The following is a 24,180-nucleotide window of genomic DNA, read 5'->3' as shown; positions in this document are numbered from 1 at the left end:
AGGTTAAATATCACTATTGCTCACAGTTTTCCAAATAAAATGTGAAGAGGGAAGCCAAGGAGGACCATGTTGTAAAGTACCCCGCTGCGGATGGTACAATAAAACACATTTTTGTGCATATGATGTATATATTCGGACATGAGTGAAGTACAAAGCTTTGTTCACAAAATAAATCATTGGTTAGCAGCCAAATGTCACATTTTGATCATGGAAACATTTGGATTCATGTTGAATGAGAGCGGTACGTGAGCCCATATATTTGACTTTGACATGTATTTCAGTTTCACTTTCCCTGAGTGTCAATTACTTTGGAATTTTGGAGAAAACATGAAGATAAGAGACAAGAGATGGACTCAGTCCTGCTTGTGTCAAACAGCTCTTACTGGGATATATGAGAAAACATTCATTTTTGTAGGGAAATATACTTAAACGAGACTTAGATATATGTTAAAGGACTTTATATTGTTTTGATTTTAATGCACTTTTAAAGTCTAAATGACCTTAAAAGCATAATTTGTGCATTGTAAATATATTGCATACAATGTATACACTGTGCAAATAATCATCACCGTCAGTTCGAGTTGTAACCGTTACACATCAGTGATTAAAATGATAAATGATTGAGAACAAATGTAAAATGATTACCTGTACCAGTCCCTGTAGGGTCTCCTCCTTGAATCTGAAAAATAACAAATAACATAAATATGCAACACATTTTCAAAGATTAAAAAAAAAAAGTGAAGGTAATTCTATGGCTTTAAATGGCTAGAAATCTATGGGAACTCCAATATCATGGAAAATGCCAAGCCTGAACAAAAATGTAAATGAAAATCTTGAAAATCTACGGCTGGTAAACGATTAATTTTTTTAATCGAATTAATTACATGATGTGGTGATTAATTAATCTTAAATAATAGTAAAAAATAATAGTATCACATTTGCACTCGTGTGTTATTGCACTTAGCCTATTGCTCATGTGATATTACTTAACTAAATGATGTAAATATGAGACAAAAACTCAAACAGAAGGCATTTTTGCCCCATATCTTGAATTTTAGGGACATTCTACATTCTCTAGGCTCCATAGAGTTTTTGCCCTGTCTCATATTTGTCATCAATCAACTGTATGAAATGTCAGACGATCCACATAGGTTTGGTGCAGGGCAAGTGCGTTAAATGCATTAATAATTTTAATGTGTTATTTTGAACCGTAATTAATTAAATCTAATTAACCTGTTAAATTACCAGCCCTAAAAAAATCTAATATCTAAACTACTTCACTTGCATCAATACAATGAATAAAATGTAATTTTATGAAAAACTGGTTTACCATGAAATTTCGAATAGAGCGGTGGAATATTGTGCCATCATAATATCCTTTCTTACACAGTTTAATAAAGTTTTCTCCAGCCTTGGGGACCTGCAAGGAATTAAACAAATACCAGTGTTAATGTCAAGAAGTTGGATTTATAAAAAACTGTTTGTTTGGAGACCATACAAATCACAAAGTATCTCAGGGCGAGCAATAACAACATACTTCTGAAGATCTTAAAACTTGATAAAGAATCGCCTAAATCTCCAGGAAGTATGCAAATTGTAAATAGTAAAAAAAAGTCCAAGTAAAAACAAATAAATTAAAAATGACAAAAAAAGAAGAAAAAAAATAGATTTTTTTTTATTATTGTGACAAAAAAAAAGTCATTACTATAATGCAAGAAAAATTATTATTTTATTATTAAACAAATGTATTTATACATCATGGATGAATGCACTGCACTTAATAAAAACAATGTCTGTAGAGCTTAAGTATTATGAAAATAAAGCCACAATGCAAAAAATCTTGATTATGCTTTTTTTTTCTTATGATATTGGAGGTGAAATACATGGTATTTCTTGTCGAGATTCAACCAAACAGAATTGAAGCCCATCTCCAATTAAAGGACTGCAAAACATTCACATTAATGAAACTGCAGCTTGCATCTTTTAATCACTTATGAATATTACATGAACTGTGTCCACTATAAATTCAGATGATGACAATTATTTTACTTAAAATATATACAAGCCCTTCTCTCAAAGCCCTTGTGTGCTACCAAAAGGACCGTCTGGGGGCTATAAAGGTCAATAAACAGTTAGGTTTGTTAGTAATACATCTGGCAGCACTGAATGTTTGAGTCTGCTAGGTCAGTGGTTCCCAACCTTTTTCAACTCGCGGCCCATACAACTACACATATATGTTTGCACGGCCCACTTCAAAAAAATTAACTGACCCCGCTATTGTTGGGTTAATAACTTAGTACTCAGAAGCTAGATTGTTAACTGTATTTATTGAATAAACTAGGGCTGTGCGATATGAAAAAAACAAAAACAAACAAAAAAAAAACCTATCGCGATTTCTTTCACATTCAGGATTCGCATTCAGGATTAATTTAAAAAATATTTCCAAAAGAAAACCAATTAGAGCTTTATCAAAAAGTTGTAACGTCTCTAGAACAGACATAAGTCAAAATTATCACTATAGTAAAGATGTAATAAAATGTATAGACTTATGGCAAAAAAAAAAAAAAAAATCCTGTGTACAGGGACTTTTTTTTTTTCTTTTTTGCCATGCATTGTTCATAGAGCTCATTAATTGTAGCGGTGCCTCAGGTGTTAGCACATTGAAATAATGCACGAGCGCGAATCTCTCTGTTCGCACACAGATTTCCTTTGCTCTGTCACAAAACCAGACGTACTTGCTCAGATACACGCTGTTCTGTGCGGAGAGAGTGCACACTTAAAACGTGTCTCCTCTCACTTAAACTGCATCCTGTGCACTCACAATTCTCTCTATGATCATGTGTTAGATATTAATTATTTTCTTACGTTTTTATTTTTTTAGCCTTTTACCGCATGCAGTGTGAATGCTCGGATCTATTAACATGGGCTCAGAAAAAAGGCGCATCACAGACAGAGTGTGAACCTGGAGTTAGGCATATGCCCAGTCTGTTCTGTTCTCGCGCTAGGCGCAAAGCATTCTGATTGGATCGGATAGCATACTACGGGAGGTCAGGGCTGCGGAAAATCGTGCTATAAAGCGATTTAGAAATCGCGCACGCTCAAATCGTGAATTTATGACTATTTCTTTTAATCGCACAGCCCTAGAATGGACTGGAAATTAACAGAAAATAATTGGTGGCCCACCTGCAATACCATCGCGGACCACAGGTTGAAAACCACTGTGCTAGGTCATTCAGGAAGTGAAAGGCTTATGTAAGAAAACAAAGCACTGAAAGTTAAAGCAGTTGCTTCCTCTCCCTCTCTGTTAATGTTTGTGTGTTAGTTTCTATGGCGATCAGACATCCTTCTCTTAAAAAAAAAAGCCTCTGCAAGGCAATAAACTGATTTAGTGTTTAGGAAAGACTGCGTGCCTTACAGAAGCAAATTCCACAATAAACTCTTCTAAGTCACCCCGAGAGGAGGTCCAGCATGTCAGATCTTAAAAAAATCATTTGCATTTCAAATGTCACACACTCATGCATGAAAAGCACACAAAACACCTACAAAAATAAAGTTGTCAAGTAAGATCTCAATCATCTGCTCCATCTAGACCTGACAGTGTTACATAACTGTCCACAATGACATTCCAATCTAGATGCCATCATGTGCTGCAAACTCTAAACCCTGGACAATAGGGCATTTGTTTCTAGACAAATCAAAATCAAAAATAAAAAAGAATCATATTTTAGAAGACTAGTTCGTTTTTGCATTTGCCTCATTTTCTAAATAATTAAGCGATTTCCAGCCAAAATACTCATAACTACAATGCTAAAAACTCTATTCTCATTATAGTAACACAAAATAAATATAGAAATGATTTTTATTTAATATTCAATTATACATATTTGTATTATTACATTGATTATGTAAATAACTATTTAAATTGTAAAGTGCTTATAAAGGCTAGGTTTCATTTTAAAGTCATTGTAATTACTGTATTTCAAACTAGATTACTGTAAAAAAAATTGCTTCATTGTTATGAAAAGCAAAACACACTAAATAGGCAAAATATAATACTATTTTTTTCTACAGTGAGATATGAACGTAATCTTGACATTTTTCTTTCCCTTTTATAAGATTTACCCGTACAGTAAAAAAAAAAATGCTACTACTTTGTTAACACTGCACCACAAATAAAATCATCACAGATGCAGGCAAACCACAGGAGGGAGGCAGTGGAGGAGAGGAAGAAAGAAAGCAGAGGGTAATTTCCTTATCAATGTGACCTTTCCTCTTTATCCTGATTTAACAAGCACTCAGCCAATGAAAAGACACAAAAATAGCACCTAGTTACTAGGACTATGAAGAGCATGAAATACTGTTTCTGTGTCCATTAGGCAGTGTTCACCTTCCCAAGTCACAATGCCACACACACACACACACACACGCTACCCGAGGATGCATTTTTATAGCTGTCATTGCAAACCTGAAATATGACAAAGTACTTCAGTTTTCACAATATGTTCCCTAAGCTTTAATTCTAATATTTGAGGAAGTTTCTAACCAAATAAAGTATTTTATCCTGTGGCCTTGTAAAGGCCGTCTGCTGCTTTTGTGCACTGCATCAATTAAAGACTGAGCCAAATTGTTCATGAAAGTGATAAAAGTGCTAAAACACAATAAATGTGATTTAAGCATATGGAATCTTATGCATGTAATTAAAAAATATCTGTAAAGACAAAAGCTCACCAATTTCCCAGCATTGTGTTAAAGTGAAACACTAAATGATAGATATAAAGGGATTGATGTGCAGCTCTGACCCAGGAGTGAGAGCCTGGCACATGCTCTCACATAAATAAGAACAGGGAGCCTGCATCTGCTCAGCTGAGAACAGAGAACTATGGGTAAGTTTTACCGCCAGAGCAAGGCCAGAATGAACACCATTTTTCCGAGGAAGTGTTTTATGGCAGGGATGATTTTACAACCTCAGTGGGACACAGAGCACATCAAGGAAAAGAAATGAGAAGAGAGAAAACGCATTAGAATTTGACATTAACAGCAAAAACAGGAAACTATTATAGAGCAGAGTAAGAAAAACAAGACAACGCAAAAACAAGAAATAAAGAAAATGGAGTGAGAGAAACAATGTAGGTCAGCAGTTGCAGTGTGTCAGTGAGGTGGAGCACTCTGAACACATGAATTATACATTATGTACAGACAAGACGGCCTTTAGACCACTACTCGCACACAGAGCAAGGACATTAAACAACACCTCTGCTCTCTCCAGAAATATGTGAGCAGCTCTGTGTTTTTATAAGCTAGTGTGAATTGGAAATTAATTGTATATCATGCCGTATGTGAATTGACTGCATTGACCAACAGAAAGCTGCTTTGTTTGAAAGTGACCTCTGTGTGAGTGGTGCTTTAATGCATTACTACAATACTGGACATTTTTTGCAGAATTTCTGCTTATTTTATCATATCTTTAAGCCACAACTAAAAATTTATTTACAAAATGTAACTATGCAAAATATCAAACAAGTACCATTTATTTAAAAGAAACATAGCATAAGCACACTTTTCAAACAAACAAGTTTGTTAGATTTTAAAATATGAAATAATCAAATTGGCATTCAAAAGTAAGAGACAATGTTAATAGTTTTAAAAGTTAAAGCGTCTTCTGCTTACCAAAGCTGCATTAAAGGGTTAGTTCACCCAAAAAATGAAAATTATGTCATTAATGACTCACCCTCATGTCATTCCAAACCAGTAAGACCTCAGTTCATCTTCAGAAGATATTTTAGATTTAGTCCGAGAGCATTTCTTGAAAATGTATGTACGTATACTGTCCATGTCCAGAAAGGTAAGAAAAACATTATCAAAGTAGTCCATGTGACATCAGAGGGTCAGCTAGATTTTGTTGAAGCATCGAAAATACATTTTGGTCCAAAAATAAACAAAATTGTGACTTTATTCAGCATTATCTTCCGGGTCTGTTGTGAGCGCGTTCACAACACTGCAGTGACGCTGCTGACCTACGACGCTGCTGACGTGTTTAGGGATATGCCGGTATCTAATTTTCCTGTTGCGGTTAATTGATAATGCTTTTATCACGGTATATGGTATTATCACGGTATTGCAATTGTTTTAAAAAAGTGGTCATAATACAGTATAACAGGTTAAATAACTTTTTTTCTTATAACAAAAATAACTAAACATTTAAAACAAAGCAATACAGAAAAATATATAAAAGTTAAATGTTTTACACATTAAAGTGCAAAAGAACTATAAAGACCAATAGGTATCACTTTACAGTAAGACCTCATTAGTTAACCTTAGTTAATGCATTAACATTCAAGGAAAGTTTATTTATATAGCACATTTCGTACACAATGGTAAATCAAAAATAAATAATAAAAAAAAAAAAGTCATGAAGAAAAATAATCACAAAAATAAAACAAGCAATTTAAGAACTTGAAAATGATTTAAAAATTGACAAAATGAATTTAAGACAGTTTAAAAATAGAAAATGATTTTACATAAAATACAGTGCAATACATAAAATGCATAGTGTAATCAGTTCGGACATCACATAATGCTCATTCAATGAATGCACAGCTAAACAATGAGCAATAGCTACATTTGTTATAGATGTTATTAATCTTTGTTAAAAAATCTTAAAAGCCTTGGTTCATGTTAGCTCATTAAATAACACAGTTGCAACTTTCAATTTTAACAATGGGTTATTATAAATATTGGAATTAGGGCTGGGATAAACGATTATTTTTTAAACGATTAATCTAGCGATTATTTTTTCAATGCATCGGTTATTCTAACGATTAATTTTTTTGACCGATTCGATTACGATTATCTCCCCATTAATTGACTACTAACAATTTATACATGTTGATTTACATATCTGAATGAAAAAAACATTAATTCCTTAAAATTACAAAATAAAAGACTGACTAAGAATGCATTACTTTGCACTTGTATAGAGATAGCATTCAATAAAACCTTGAAGCCTTGAAAACACATAGCTTACTGAAACAAGCTTACTGAACACATAGGGCCTAGCTTACTGAAAAAAAGTTCTTCTTTCAGATGAAAATAACAACAACTTGATGTCTAGCATTCAATAAAAAAGGTCACCCAAAATACTTGTTTAGAGCAATTGAAAGAATACAGTAACCAATGTAAACTTGAGGGCTTTAAGCTAATACAGAGTGCTTTTCCAAAAAAAAAAAAAAAATTTACAGTGGGAGCCAGCAGCCTGTCATGGAGAAAAAAAAAATCTCTGAATGCTCCACGTGAAACTTTGGCGTTCCGCCCTTTTTCTATCGTGTCTAATGATTTTGGTTAATATGCACGAGGGAGAGAGAGAGAGAGAGAGAGAGAGAGAGCAAGACAGTGCTCGTGTAGTTTGAAGACTGTGAGTGCGCGAGCGCGCGTGAAACTTTGGTGTTTTCTATCGTGTTTAATGATTTTGATTAATATGCACGAGGGAGAGAGAGAGCAAGAAGCGCTCCTGTTGTTTGAAGACTGTGAGTGCACGCACGCAGCGGGGCTCTCTCTCGTACGCGCCCTGTCAGGCGCAGCAGTCGTTCTATTCTACATCACTCACCGATCAAATAAGGCTTTGACAGCCGCCAAAAAAAAAGATCAATGCAGAAAAACCCCTGGATTGGTTATATAACGTTGGACAGAATGTTGATCCGGCCATCGCGTATATTCAGCGCACATAAGGTAAACGTTTTGCAAACGTTTTTTAGAGAAATAAAAACAGGTCGAGGAATCGATGCGCATATTTTGCGTCGACGTCATCGATGACCTCGACGCGTTGTCCCAGCCCTAATTGGAATACCTAAGATTAATGAATGTTCAGAATAATTTTTTCATTGGCAGTTTATGTTAACTAATGAAGCCATAATGTAAAGTGTGAATGAACAATAAAAGATCAAAACACTTTCAAACAATATCTAGGGCATTTGTAGTCCAGATAAAAAAAATAATAATAATAATGTTTGAAGATAAATAGCCTATTAAGTCTAAATATTTCAGTAGTTGGCTCTGTAATAAACACCATAAGGAAAACACAAATCTGAATGGTTATTTAAGATTATTTTTAGCGCCATCTGCTGTCAGAGAGTGAATGTGCTTTCATTCAGCGCGTCTCTCACGTGTTCCTCCATGTGCTTCTCATGCGTGCTTGTTTACATCAGAGCGCATACAGGTGTTGTGCATTTTAAGCAGCTGATGGGAATAATATTCTTAAAATGCATTCCAAATTCAAAATAATTTGTAATGTATATTTATTCACGGTATTTAGAAGTGCCCACGATAACAATATCGTGCATATTAATCACCGAAATATCGCATTACTGAATACCGGCACAAGTCTAGACGTGTTATCTTTGTTATTGGGCGCACCAGAAAACACGTCAGCAGCGCCATACGTCAACAGCGCCGTGAAAGCACTCACAACAAACCCGGAAGAGAAGATAATAAAAATATCTTAAACTGTGTTCCGAAGATGAACTGAGGTCTTACGGGTTTGGAACGACGTGAGGGTGAGTCATTAATGACATCATTTTAATTTTTGGGTGAACTAACCCTTTAATTTGGTCAAAATATAATAAAACTGTGAAATAACAAGTTTTTTCAATTTGCACAAACTTTGAGAAACATTTTTACTATTGATATATTATTAATCTGCTTTAACACCTGTGTGAACTTGATTGGAACTGATATATCCAAAAACATGACCTTTAGGCCAGCTGGTTAAAAATGATTGAAAAACTGGCACAAAAATGCGAAGTTACTTTTGAGAAAAGCTCTAGCAACAACTGTCTGCAGATGCCACTTTAATGTTTTGTTTCTAATGCAATGAAAGCATGACTTAAGTGTCCAAAAGTGGACCACAGTCAGATCTGGTCTTGATCTGACACTGTGACAGCAAACAAGGTGCCAAATAGAGCCAGAAAAATCCCATTTAGATAATGAGCCCATAAGATGACAAGAAATGTTACACAAAAACAGAACAACTTTAACCACTGAGGTTTGTGCTAGTGTTCACGTTACCTTATCACAGTGCAATTCCACATTCAGGTCTCCTTTGTTTGTGTGCAGGCGGACATAGCCTTTCTTCTTAACATATTGGTAGCGAACGGCATCGTCAGAAATAGCATCTTAAATCACAAAAAAAATACTTTCATTCTTTACATTTATGAATGACTCTGCTGTGGACAATACTGACAACATTTCTGTATCATTAACAGCCTTATACTAGACTGAAAGAGAATGAACAGATATGCGAGACCGATTTGACAGCTGCCAGATGGTTTCCTGAGGTATACTGAAGCCAGATTCACTCTAAATGAGAATAAAATACGAACCAGATCTAATTCTTGCCAGGTGTTTCAGGTACTGCAATGATGCAATGTTATGAAATGCATGCAACTTCTTCCAAGCATAAACAAAAAGGGAAATGGTGTCATTTGTTGTGTGCATCAGCAGTCATGGTGTCATTTACATTTGCACATTTGGCAGATGCATTAACCCAAAGCAACTAAGAGCATTCAAGATATGTAGGCAGTAAAGAAATGGTTTACCCAAAAATGCAAATTTGCTTAAAATGTACTCACCTTAAAACGTCTTAATGATTGATTTGCTTCTTGAGTGACTCCACAAGATGCTAACTAATGGACTGGAGTGGTGTGGATTATGTGGCTTACTGTGATGTTTTAATCAGCCATTTGGACACTCATTCTGACGGCACCCATTTACTGCAGAGGATGCATTTGTTGAGCTAAATTTCTCCAAATCTACATCTTAGATGGCCTAAGTGTGTACAAATATTCAGCAAATGTTCATTTTTGGGAGGACTCTTCCTTCAATTAATCCAATCAGAATCCGTAGTTGCTCAAATACAAAGAGTAACTTGGAGAAGGGACAACGAGAGAACTAGCTGACTGATTTGTTTGGTATGAGTAAGCAAGGAAGCATTTCATTTATAACTCCATTACCTGCTTCATTGGTGGTGGCTGGAGCCATAGCTGTAGATGTGAAGGAGGCTGACACTCTTCCAGTGGAATAGTGAGCCTGGGAGGAAGAGAGACAGACACGGTTTACAGATAAGACAAAATAAGCTATAACACCCACATCTAAAACAACTAAACGATCTTCATATGCAAACCATCACTCAAATACCTCCTAATGTGTCTATCACACTTAACAATAGTGTTTGATCCCCCATTCACTGTGAAGACAGACAGAGAGGTGGATATGTTTTATTGATTCCTGTGGGAAAATTCAGGTGTGTTTGGATGTGTCTGTGTACTGATGTTTCTTCTCAACAGGTCTGTGTTCAAAGCTCACTTTCTGATCTTAAACGAATAGTGAACGAAACTTTTTCTTTATCATTTTGTCATTTGTTTCAATATTCAAATGGAATTCATCTAAAGTAATAAACTACACAACCATTCAAAGGTACACAAGGAGTAATGCATTTTTGTGAACTTATAATTTGAATTGAAATCTATCACTATTAAAAATGGCTATTTAATGATTTATTTTGCTTAAATGTTGGGCTTGGGACAGTTATCTTTGGGATATTATAGTTATCTTAGTATGGTGTGGAAGTAGCAAAGCTAATTCAGTAGAACAGTGGGCCTGGATGCCTGTCTATTTCAGCGTCACAATGCCAATCCAGCACAGCTAGGGCTGAAATAGACTGGCATTCATAATAAAACAGTCGAGCCAATTCCATTCAGTGCCTGCACAGTGAATAGCCTGAGCAAGCAAAACTAATATAGCTGAAAGCACGGGGGCAGACACACTTCAACCTGGGCTAAAAGAAGACTTGAGACACGGCCAGAGATGCACTTAAAACCATCGCAGAGAATAAAAAAAAAGAAAAACGGTTTAGATACCAGGTATCTATCTAGAGTCATTTCCCAGGAAGTGAGTAATTGGTGTGTTAATTAAGGATCAATAAAACAAAAATGCAAAAAATAAAATAATGCGACTTTCAGAAGAAATTATTAATCTTGCTCTGAGTTTATGTGGTCGGTTGAGAATCCTGCGAGGTATTTTCTTCTGCTCCAGTTGCTGTTTGATGGTGGTAGAGTCTGAGAGGCAAATCACCTCATAATACACAGACACTTCAACATACACACACACACACACACACACACACACACACACACAACACACACACACACACACACACACACACACACACACACAGCAAGATACTTCACTGTGACCCAAACAGAACTGCTTTATCTGGCCTCAAACACCTCGCAGGAGACCCCATTAGCACCCATTTTTACACTACTGAAGGTCTGATATTTGTAATCCTTTTAATTTTTTTTGTCTTACACTCACAAAGGATCCATTTCAGTGTTAAATTTTTGTAATTTTAAAATATTATTACAATTAAAAAGATCTCTTTTCTAATTTCATATAATAGTTTAGAATTTAAACCTGTGCAAAGTTTAATTTATTTAGCATCTTCTATTATTCTAACACTGATTTGCTGCTCAAGAAACATTTCTTATGATTGTTAATGTTGAAAACATTTAAGATTTCTGCAGAAACAATGTTTTTTTATGATTCTTAGAAAATAAAAAGTTCAAAAAGGAACAGCATTTTTAAATACAAATCTTCCGTAACAAATATCTTTACTGTCATTTTTATAAATTTAATACATCCTTGTTGATTACAAGTATTAATCAAGTTCACCTGAAATAGAAACGGCTATTATTTACGTCAAATTAAATTCTGGTTATGTCCACCTTTTAGAATTAAACATGTTGTTTTTGCTACTGTTAAGAATTATATATACAAGTTAGTTTTGATATGAGTGGATAACATTTTCATTTTGTTCTGTATGATAAATAATTTTGGTACTGTGTTGAGTCACCATTTAACATCTCATTTCAAATCTAGATTGTGGCGCACAACCAGTTCAAAAATGTATTTGAGTCTGTGTTTCTCATGATATATAACCACTTTAAAACGACGACAAACTGAAAAGAGAAATGAATCAATGAAGACAAAGAGGAGAGAGAAGACTTGGCCACATACCACAGCTAGAAAAGCAATATCTGAAAACACTCACAGCATTGAGCTTGTCTGTTTTTTTGGCTTCTGGCACTTTCATAGTGGAGGCCAACATCTCATCTCCTTTATAGTCTCTGTAGAGCTCTGCTAACGTTTCTCGTGTCTCCAGGTTTGTGCTTTTCAGATGGTATGATGGATCCTGCTTGGCTTTCTCCTCATCTGTAGGGGATAAAAATGGAGATCATAAATGTGACATCTTCACAACATAATACAACGGTCACAAAAAACTTGGTGACCTTGCATATGATGTATATGTTAAAATGCTGTTATTCTGGACTTTCTATTCCATTTACATTTAGTCATTTGTTAGATGCATTTCTCCAAAGCGACAAATGAGGACAACAGAAGCAATCAAAACCAACAAAACAAGCGCAATAATTAAGTCATTGCTCAAAAAAAAAAAAAAAAAAAAAAAAAAAAAAAACTTGGTTTCGACAAAAAAATTAAGCATTTCAACCCTGATAATAAGAGATGTTGAGCAGCAAATCAACATATTAGAATGATTTATGAAGGATCATGTGACACTTCAGCTTCTCATCACAGAAATAAATCAAATTTTAATATTGAAACAAAATTTTTTATTATTGTAATAATGTTTACTGTATTGTAGAGCAAATAAATGCAGTCTTGATCATAAGAGTTGTCTTGTTAAGCTTAAATTATAATGCACTATAACTGTGATTACAACTAGGGATGCACCAATAGGATTTTTTGGGACCGATACTGATTTTCACAAACACTTATTGGCCGATTCCTATACTGATACCAATATGTATGTTACTGATAATGCAACTGAGAGATAGAGTTTAATGTGCACTTCTTGTGTTGTGTTTTGTTTAGCTTTTAGCTTTTTTTGAATGAATAAGGACACAATAAAAGCAATAAAACATGGTTTGGTCATCATTCAGATGAGGTCCGCTACCCTTATGAAAGTTACAAAAGTTATTTACAGGTGTAACTAAAAAAATTAGAATATCATGGAAAAGATCCTTATTTTTTGTAATTGAATTAAATATATCAAGAGTTTTTTTTGTTTTAATTCTGATGGTTACGACTTACAGCTTAGGAAAATTAAAAATTCAGTATCTCAAAAAATTTGAATATTCCATTTTGAGATTGATTAGTTTGATAATTTTTTTGTATAAATACTGGGTACCTTTTGGGCTAGTTTAGAACATGCAACCACAATCATGGGAAAGACTACTGACTTGACAGTTGTCCTGAAGACAATCATCAACACCTCCACAAGGAGAGTAAGCCACAGAAGGTCATTGCTGAAATGGCTGGCTGTTCACAGAGTGCTGTATCAAAATATATTCATAGAAAGTTGGCTGGAAGGAAAAAGTGTGGTAGGAAAAGGTGCACAAGCAACAGGGGTGACCACAGCCTTGGGAAGATTGTCAGGAAAAGCTGATTCAAGAACTTGGGACAGCTTCACAAAAAGAGGACTGAAGCCAGAGTCAGCGCATCAGAGTCCCCACACTCAGACGTCTTTAGGAAAAGGGCTACAGCTGTCACATTCCTAGAACCAAGCCACTCCAGAACCATAACAAATCGTCAGAAGCATTTCACCTGGGGTAAGGAGAAAAAGAACTGTACTGTTGCTCAGTGGTCCACAGTCCTCTTTTCAGATGAAAGTTAATTTAGCATTTCACTTGGAAATCAAGGTCTGGAGTCTTGAGGAAGACTGGAGAGGCACAGAATCCAAAGTCCAGAGGGAAGTTTCCAAAGTCAGTGATGATTTGGGTGCCGTGACGTCTGCTGGTGTCGGCCCATTGTGTTGACATTGTGGTCCAAAGTCAATGCAGCCATCTACCATAATTAAACCTGCTTTGGAGATCTTGAACATTTCTGTTTTGTAAATCTTTTTTTTGACTGATCTTTGAGAAAATATTCAAATTTTTGAGATACTGAATTTTTTATTTTCCTAAGCTGTAATCATAACCATCAGAATTAAAACAAAAAACTCTTGAAATATTTCAGTGTGTGTGCAATGAATCTAGTATATAAGAAAGTTTGCTTTTTTGAATGAAATTACAAAAAATAAGGAACTTTTCCATGATATTCTAATCTTTTGAGATGCACCTGTAGTCAAGAATAGTGTGCAACAGTCTTTTGTTATTTGATTGTCATTAAAGTGAAGAACAGTAACAGTAGCGCTGGGATTATGCAACAGACACAGCTCAGTGCCTTCACGCAGTAAATTAATAAACCATTGGTTTGTTATATTAGCCTATTTCCTTATATAGCCGATACGCCAATGTTTGTAAATTGAGGAAAAATCGGCCGATAAATATCGGTGGTCGATACATCGGTGCATTCCTAGCTACAATTATTTATAAATTGACATTATAAATATCATTTTAATGTATAAAGAATATTATAATGCATCATATGGCATTTCAAGAGCATTTCATGGTTTTTAGAGTATTTAAATGTTGAAGTTCCACAGAGTAAAGCAGCCCCATCATCATGAGATCTGCTGTAACAGCAGAGTGTTGTGCAGTGTTGTGGTGCTGTCAGTTATATGGATCTGTCCAGCTAATTTAAGACCGGCAGGTCACAGTGACACACACACATAGCCATCTTCCATTCCTGTCATGGTTAATTTTATGGCCTTTTGAGTATGCCATGTTCAGACCTTCCACTGAATTCCCAACATCTGGCAAACACACTTCTTTCATTAATTCATTATGCACTGTGATTCCTCAGCGGATTAAGTGGAGCTCTACTTCATTAACCAGTTAGTTAATTTCCTAAAATCATTACAGATGGGCTAATGCAGGTAATATGGCTACATAATAAAATGTAAGAAATAGAAAAGTAATGTGAAAATAGCACACCTGAGCCTGTAGCTAAATGATTCAACTCTCACAGGATAAGTCTAAGTGACTGACAGGCAGGGCATGGTGGGAAAATAGGAGCCAAAAGCCTTGTAGTCAGAGCTTACATTAAATCCATACTACTAAATAAATGTAATATACAATTTAAAAATCCAATTGTTCCTAGGAAAAGACATTATTACTAAAGTCCAATTGATAATTCACTCTTGATTTTTAAGTGCTCTGTTGTAAACCACACATAAGTGTTAATTTTAGTATTATTTATTTACTAATAAAACTATTACAGTATATATTATTTTATAATTTTTATACAATTTTAGAATTGGATTTATTATAATATATTTTACAATTTTTAATTAATCATTATCAATAATTATCATTTTAAAACCATTAATAATTAAAGTAATTTTGTTATGTACTATTGTAATTTTTTATTAGGGGTAGTTTTTTCATATATTTATTTGGCTTACATTTATTTCAGTTTTATTATCAATTAGATCTCAAATAAACAGTTAAAATTTTCATTTAGGTTTTTCATTTAATAATTCTATTTTATTTCTTTTTAATAATTTTAGCTTACAATAGGACACTGCTGAACACAAAATGTACACATACTGTAATCACACTTTAAGTTAAAGTAGTATGCTCTTTCCAAAATAGCGAGACATTTGTTGAAACGAACTGAACTCTTTGTACTACACTGAAAACACTGAACTCACCAGGGTCGAGGACTTTCATATTGTTTTTCACATGAAAGAAGTTGGAGACATTGAATTTATCCAGATTTGTGGGATCCTGTGATATAAAAGGACAAAATTAGATGTTATACGACAACTCCAGATTTGCTGACAAACTATACAGGGATCATTATGTAAAAACAAATCAAATATGTACTCATCATAGGACTGCACAGTTGTTATAAAACAGCTCATATCATATTTTTCCCTAAATAGAAAGACAAGTAAACAACTCTCTAATTAATTTGTTTTGGCAAAGTTTTATCAGTTTAGTGGAAATGTTGCTGGCTGGACAGTTTGAGGGCTCGCCTGCTGCAACACACTCTCACACAAACAAAAGAGAGTTCAGGACCTTCTCATCTCTCTCTCTCTCTCTCCCCCACACTTTGAGTGACCCACCATAGTATCTGTTCCAAATAGGTCAGACAGTGAAACTGTACCACAGCCCGTTTCAGTCCTGCTATTTCAGCTAAACTCCCACTCTACCAGCGCTATCTCTCATATATTACCCCCATCAATCCTTTTAAAACTCCCCCAGCTTTCCCACCCAACATGGCACCCAAAATAACATCTGTGTCTGTCTGGAAACCCTGCCGCCCGTCACCTCCCTGACCTGCCCTTCCTCGAGCTCCAGGGATAGACACTCTGAGCCATATGGCCTAATCTCACCCGAAAATAACTCCAAGTCCATCTCTATTTCTCCAAACACCCATCAACTCTCTCCTTGACCCAAAATAAACCATGCAAGAACAGCATGGCTTTGCTTGCTTTCTCTGAATAAGGACACCGCAGGTTACACACACACATACACACACACACACACACACACAGAAAACACCGATTCAAAGAGTCTTTCACACATGCCTACGCTTCCTTGTCTGAAGGAAGACATGCCATAGACTTCTGTCCTTATATAAGTGCTGTCATATTATACATTTCACAACAGATTCTGTATTCCCATATTACTGCATAAAAATACACAGGAAATGCAAACATACCTCAACAATACCCTTCAAAGGTTTAAGGTCTGGAAGACATTTTAAAATGTTTTTGAAAAAAGTATAAAGTATTTTAAATAAAAATACAGAAAAAAGAAATAACGTGTAATATTAACAGTTTATATTTGTCAAATGCAATTCATTCCTGATGGTAACTGAATTTGCATTAGTCATCACTTTTCAGTTTTCAGTGTCCCATGATCCTTCAGAAATGGTTTAGATAGGCTGATTTGAAGCAACAACTTAGCCTTGATTTTTAGTTCCACATAATGACAAACTTGTTTGCAGTTATATACGTTTCAAAGCACAGTTGTGCAAGTTTGTATTATTTGTGTTAGTGTGTTTATATTAACTTCACCTTACTAAAAGGTTATTTCAGCTTTAAATCCCTACAAAAATCCATTAGTGTTCAGATGCTAGAAGCTACAAGTGAATTTTCTGTCTAGTTTTTTGGTATCTTTGTTACTAGGTGTACAGGCTTTATGGGGACATTACTCATAAAAGGGTTTCAAATATTAATTTAAAAACACAAATCATATGTTAACAATGTTGCTCTTTTGAACAGTGAGCATTTTAACATTTATCCTGATTAAATGACTGTGGGATCAGTGTTGTAATAGTTAACTGAAACAGTATTAAAAATCATTTGCAGTGAAATAAAAATGTAATAAAATATAAAAAAAAATTAAATTATTTCAAAATAGGTTTAAAATACTATATTAATATAAACAAAACTTACTAAAGCTATTGAAAATATTGAAATTAATATATCTAAATTAAAATACAAATAAATACTATGAAAGCTGAAAATACAATTTATTATTGTGGCATGCAAATGATTCCCCCTCTGACTGTCTGTCAATCATCAGAATCAGCCTGACTGTCTGTTTCTCTCGACAGCTGTAATCGCTGTGAACAGACTGTACATTAAACCTGCCATTTCATAACACTCTAATCACACAGAAAGCACAGGTTTTGACATACAACCATATACAAACGTCAAACTAACTGGCCAACTGTTGTCTGAAACCTGTTGCCTGATTCGAACTTCTTGTGTACAGAAAGCCTGTAGGAAATAACAGCTATGCTGACATAACGGCACCCTCACTTGATCATACTCAGCAGTCATGAACACACACTTCCTATGCCTGTCACCTGTAGTGTGATGAGGTCCTGACGAGTGAATGGTTCATCTGTCAGCAGGTCTTTATAACTCTTTGTCTTGATGTTGAGCTGTTCTACTGCCTAAACAAAACACACATCCACAGAATATTGACTATTCATGTTCACATTTATACAGTTTAAAGAAGGTTAACACATCAATAATAAATTATTGATGTCAGCGTGATATTAAAGGGGGGATGAACAACTGGATTTTTCTTGCTCTTTAGTGTAAAGTAGACCTACATTTTCAACCATGCATGGAAACGAACAGCAAAAAAAAGTGTAATCTTGGATGTGATGTCAACTGTATTAATGACTTAAATTTCATTATATGGATCCAGAAGACTTGCAATATAGTGCATGAGTCATGTGGACTACTTTAATGGTTCGAGTTCAACCATCAGTGGTTACTGTTTTCATTGACAAAACATGAATTAAAAAAAATATATATGCCTTTATGCTCCATGAAAGATGACAAAAACCCAACAGAGGTGGAGGATGGATTAATTCATTGAAATGTATAGGTTTAAATTAATTAATTCATATTTTATTTATACAACTAAATACACATTTATAAATATTTATTTTTATAATATGTATTATAATCTATTTTTGGGGTACAACTACAAAATGTTCAATTTTAAACATAAAATGGCTATTTAAAAAGTCATGAAAAACTGAATTATGACCCTTGAAAGATTTGGGATGTTTTACCTCATAGGAGAACACATTTCCTGTGACTTTGTTGGCAACAATGTGGGAGTTGTTTGTGAACACTGTGTAGAGCACAGGACAGTGGTACTTCCCTAAAGTACAGGAGAGAAAGACAGAATACACACTGTAGAGGACTTCAATCCATTATCTCGTCATTAGCACATATTGTTGTTGACGCAGGCCAGGTAAGAGGATCACGAGCACATGTGCGCGCACACACACACACACATGCACGCACGCACACGCACGCACGCATGCACAAACATATTTACCTTCATTGTTTTTGCTGAAGTTAAGCTTGATGAGGGATTTAGCCTCCAGCTTCTACAGAAAGAGAGGGAAACAGGAAGTTAAGTAGACCGTGACAATACCTTTAAGACTTTGGCTTTCTGACACACCTTCATTTAAAATATAATGTTAGTGTCTGATTTATTTACCATGAATTTGCGGATTCACACGGCACATGTTTGGGCAATCACAAAACAAGACACAATCTAAATAGCACTCATTTCAAAGACCATCATGCAACACTGTGGCTAGTATGGGTTTAATCGTATTAACAAGTAAATTCCTGTCTCTAATAGGGATGGGACGATAACCGGTTTTATTGATAACCGTGATAAAATGTGCTGAAGGTTAGTAATATCGTTTAAAAATGAATTATTAAAACCGTGTTTGATTATCGCGGTTTTAATAACTCACTATTAAATCATGTCCAGCCAGCAACAGTCTGACGCAAGCGCAGCGCACAATGTTTTTTTTGTTTTTTTTTTCGAGAAGGAATGGCGAAAGTCAGTGACTTTTCTATGCTTTTCTATGCTTCTACACTTTTCATTGTAAGGAAGGAAATGCCACAGAATTTAATCTTTCTTTAAATTAAGTGCATAAAGTTGCTTGTTTTATTAGTTGTTTGTTGATTATTAAATATAAAACTTGCTGAAATGTTTTCAGTGTGAGCATCAACTATTTTTGAACACTTTCATCTCGTTTCAACAAAACCGTGATAATATTGATAATCGTGATAATTTTAGTCACTATAATCGTGATATTAAATTTTCATACCGTCCCATCCCTAGTCTCTAATGACACTTAGATGAGATGAGCAAAGAAAGATTTATATGTGTTCCTGAAGTGCTACTTGCTGAGCTGACCGGTTTACTTTTTAACATATAGTAAAACTGTGACTTATATCATCTTTATAATAAAACTATAATAAAAAAACAGAGCTGCACATTAATATTGAGGGCACTTAGTGTGATCAGCAAATGAATGGCTGTGATTTAATTAAATAACTGTAAGTCCGATGTGCTGTCTCTTTCAATGTCAAATTAAAGCATAAATATCAGTAATGTAACTTAGCATAAAATACAAATTCTTATAATTCACTTCAAATAATAACAATACTGTTAGATGAAAACTTATAACCACTAATAATAATTATAATTATTCAAAATGACTGGTTTCCTTATATACTGTGAATGTAATCTGACACTACCACAACTAAAAAAGCTACAAAATTCCAGCTACAAAGTATAAATTAAACAAATACTAAAAATAACAACATTGTGAATTTACTTGCATGTCACATGACCATTAACTGACATCAGAGAACTGTAAATATGCAAATGTGTCATTAAATTACTGAAATATTAATTTACCATTTCAATGTGTACTTCAAGAAAATATTTTCTACTGGGCTGACAAAAAAGTTTGGGAATGCATGTGATACAAAAGTGATCATGCCTTGCCTAACAAACACAAACTGACACTTGAAAAATGCTATAAATAAGAGTAACACATCATAACGCATATCTTTTAACGCAAATTTGTAAAGCAGACCAGATGAAAGCATGATGTCTGCACATGAGAACAAGTCATGGCATGTCGAAAGGATCTCTTAAAAGTCCCTCCAAAACACACACACACACACACACACACACACAGACAGTCTGTGTTTCTCAATAGCCCTAGTCAACTCCAGCACTTACTTTCCTCTTCTCTAGTGAGACAAATCAATCATGAATACTTCAGATAACACAGTCACATTGTGTGTACTAATACACACACACACACACAAACTCAGTGGCATGTCCAGACATGCTCTCACTCAGATGCACAGCTATGAAGACGTAAAGATGCATTACAGATGACAGCCGTGTGCCTTGATGGACACTAAACATGAATTTTGAAGAGAGTAAACACAGGATGCCCTACATCACGCTCTCTGTAAACATTCACACAACTTCTGCTGATGCCAGTGCTAACCGGTTATATATGCAGCGTGCACACAGAGATCCTATAACTCCTATTCCATAAATTAAGAGTGCAGAGACGTGCGTCCTGTGAACTGATGATTATGCAGCAATTTACACCCCCATCCACTCCTGGCACACTGAACGCTGTGAAATATCTTCATTATTGTCTCAATAATGATTTCTAGATGAGTACAGTAATAAGAGTATTTTCCCTCTAACCAACGCATTAAGCTTGACTTCTCTCCAAAACATAAAATGAAACTCTCAGAGCACAAAATACCTACAGTTTGGCAGCATGTAATGAAATTAAGATTATGAAAGGCTTTCATTATCTTAACATTTTATTGGAACTTGCATCATATTAAATTTCTTTTATATTTAATTTGTCTTTTATTTTTATTGTTTTTTAATTATTATTATTATTTTTTTTTTTACTATTTACTGTTATTTTTATTTCTTACGCATCTTTTATGATTATTTTAAAATGATTTTGGGTACAATAGAGCATTTCCCCTCACATTAAGCTTGACTATAAAACAAAATTCAACTCTCAAAGCAGAAAATATCTACAGTTTAGCAAATATGTAATGAAATTATGATTATGAAAGGCTTTGGGTTATCTTTTTTAAGTTTATTGGGCTGTGATTTTTTTAGAGGCTGCTAGGGTGTGCTGGGTGCTAGATGGTAATGTCATTTTAGCATTAAATAGATGATACTATAGGATTTAAAATGTAATTGTTTATATATTTATATTTTTAGTTCGCTTTTATTTTAGAATGTACATTATATATGATTTTCATAATTTAAATTTACAAGCTTGTTATTTTTATTAGCATTTTTGTGTTTATATTTATTTTTATATGTAATATTTTATTTTAATTATAAAAAAAAGAAAATATTTGTAATACTTTTATTTAACTGGTTAGTGGCCCAAAGTAAAAAAACAAAAACACACGAGAGGCTCAGGAACTTATTCAATGCAAGTCTATGGGATTTTTTGGCCCAGTTTATTATCTGAAAGGTAAAAATCATAAGTCTAGCTGCATAAAGAAGCTCTCCCATATCTCTACTCAACATATAACATGATTGAAGGTCCATATCACAAACAAGATACATTATTACTTGGGGTAAGAGGTTAACTAACCCTAAATACAAGTTGGAAAACAGCCCGCGATTATGATTAATTTTCTAAAACCCGCAGTGCCCATTTAAATCATGTGTATAACAAGAGATTCTGCTTTATAGCTTTGGACACTCTAGTAGGATGCACAGGCAAGCAGCTGGAGTTGATGATATTGCATTTTACTCATTCAAGCACTTGGGCTTCCCCTGGAATGGAGTCTGACGCTCTCTAGTGGTTGAATTCATGCAGGATTTTGATTGTAAAAAGCTTTCACCTCTAATGATTTTAAATTGTATTGGTCAGTGTCAAATAAATAAAACATTATAAATAGTAATAACTAGAATACCTCTCCAGTTATGGGGTTGGTACCAAACTTCTTAATCCAAGGCACTATGCTCCTAGAGAGAAAGCAAACGTTAATCTTTTTTTTTTCTTGAATCAACAGTAAAAAATTGTATATTGTAAAATATCACAATTTAAAATAAGTTTTCTAGTTTAATATACTTTAAAATGTTTTTTATTTTCAGCATCATTACTCCAGTCTTCAGTGACACATGATCCTTCAGAAATCATGCTAATGTTGAATGTTAATGTAGAAATCAGTTGGACTGTTTAATATTTTTGTGGAAACAGAATTATTTTTCAGGATTTTTTGTTTTGATTTTTGATAATAGAATGTCAAGAAAAAAAGAAAAGAAAACATTAATATAAATATATAAATGTAAATGATTTTACTGTCACTTTTGAACAATTTAATGCATCCTTGCTGAATAAAAGTATTCATTTCACCCCCCTAAACTTTTCGAGGGTAGTGCATTTAATAATAAATACAAGCTACTATAAACAAGTGTATTATTTTGTATATATACTCACATTAAATCAAAAACCACCCCATCCACCGTGCACATGGGATACTCAAAGGGCTGAAGAGACAAACTATGCAAGAGATAAGAGATGAACATTAAAAATCATACATATAGTATAAAACTAAAGCTGCTGTGTTATTTCTGAGCCAACAAACATATCTGCCTACAAATATACTGACTGTTTTCAGAACAGTCCACCCAACTAACAATGAAATGACGAAAAGACAGTCCAGCCCTAAACTCACATAATTTTTTTGAGAACCATCAGGCCCCTCCAACAAACAGAGCAATGTTTAAAATTAGTAACATTTTCAGAAAGTCAATCTACAAATGTCTTACTATAATTGTCTCTGCAGATTAAACTAAAATAGGAGAAAAGTATTTTAAAATTTGGGGGAAAATCTTACACACAGCAGCTTTAACTCACATAAAACCAATGAAATTCAAGCATTGTTTGAAACACTGATCAACAGTTATGAAAGCAGGATCTATTGTGCTAGACCTAAATTACTGAACAGAAGAAACAAAGGACTTTTTCATCAAACATGAAAGACGTGAAAACTCACCTGCAGTGATCAAAGGGCAGACGTCTGAAATTGGATTGTGGGATTTCTATAAACATGATGACAAAAGGCTTATTTTACTCATCCCAGTGGGTTATGGAGGAAAAAGCACCAACAATATCAAACAAAAAGTGCACTAAATAAAACAATAGGTTACTTGCGTAACCCCGGTTCTCTGATAGCATTAAGTGAGGTGTCTCACTATGGGATACGCCCCTTCCGCGTATTCCTCAGAAACCCAATTCCATTAGCCAGCCCCAATTTTGAATGTCATTACGACATTCAAAACAAGCATACCTCTTCCTCACTTCACACAGCAAGGAGGGTGATCTGGTGAGACACCTCACTTAATGCTATCAGAGAACCGGGGTTACGCAAGTAACCTATTGTTCTCTTTCAAGCATACGTTTCGGTGTCTCACTATAGGATATCCTAACTCCCGTATTGCCAGATAGCCTGTCTCGAAGTCTCCTGCCAACCAAAGAACTATTACTGGGCTGATTAACACTTAAGATCCAACGCTCAAAACGGCATGTGCAAACGTTTGAGCTGTAACATCCAGTTTATAGAACCTCGCAAATGTGTGCGGTGAGGACCAACTCGCCACATCACAAATATCTTGTAACGTAACTCCTTTAAAGAGGGCCCATGTCGTTTCCTCGACATTCCTCTTGTTGAATGAGCACGTAAACCAGACGGAGGCGTAAGACCCTTACTGGAATATAGGGCTGTCAAAATTGCTCAAAATTGACGTTCGAATATTCCCTCTAAAAAATACACGAATATTCGAACTATTCGAACATCTGGTTGCG

General features: G+C 34.6%; 1 protein-coding gene across 1 annotated transcript in view; it reads right to left on the bottom strand.

Annotated features, from left to right (window-relative positions):
- The window catches only part of ppil2 (peptidylprolyl isomerase (cyclophilin)-like 2), a 45,445-nt gene that overhangs the window by 13,109 nt on the left and 8,156 nt on the right, over positions 1-24,180 (bottom strand). The window contains exons 3-14 of the mRNA XM_059549591.1: positions 23,372-23,417; positions 22,813-22,875; positions 22,286-22,337; positions 18,834-18,885; positions 18,562-18,653; positions 17,839-17,928; positions 15,668-15,743; positions 12,104-12,264; positions 10,005-10,080; positions 9,061-9,167; positions 1,331-1,420; positions 646-679 (exon numbers count right to left, since the gene is read on the bottom strand). Coding sequence (XP_059405574.1) covers positions 646-679; positions 1,331-1,420; positions 9,061-9,167; positions 10,005-10,080; positions 12,104-12,264; positions 15,668-15,743; positions 17,839-17,928; positions 18,562-18,653; positions 18,834-18,885; positions 22,286-22,337; positions 22,813-22,875; positions 23,372-23,417 — 939 coding nt within the window. The remainder of the gene's footprint in view (positions 1-645; positions 680-1,330; positions 1,421-9,060; positions 9,168-10,004; positions 10,081-12,103; positions 12,265-15,667; positions 15,744-17,838; positions 17,929-18,561; positions 18,654-18,833; positions 18,886-22,285; positions 22,338-22,812; positions 22,876-23,371; positions 23,418-24,180) is intronic.

The sequence above is a fragment of the Carassius carassius genome, chromosome 5 (assembly GCF_963082965.1).
Source record: "Carassius carassius chromosome 5, fCarCar2.1, whole genome shotgun sequence".
Classification (NCBI taxonomy): domain Eukaryota; kingdom Metazoa; phylum Chordata; class Actinopteri; order Cypriniformes; family Cyprinidae; genus Carassius; species Carassius carassius.
Note: the sequence above shows the minus strand (reverse complement) of the source record. Positions and strands in the feature narration are given on the sequence as shown.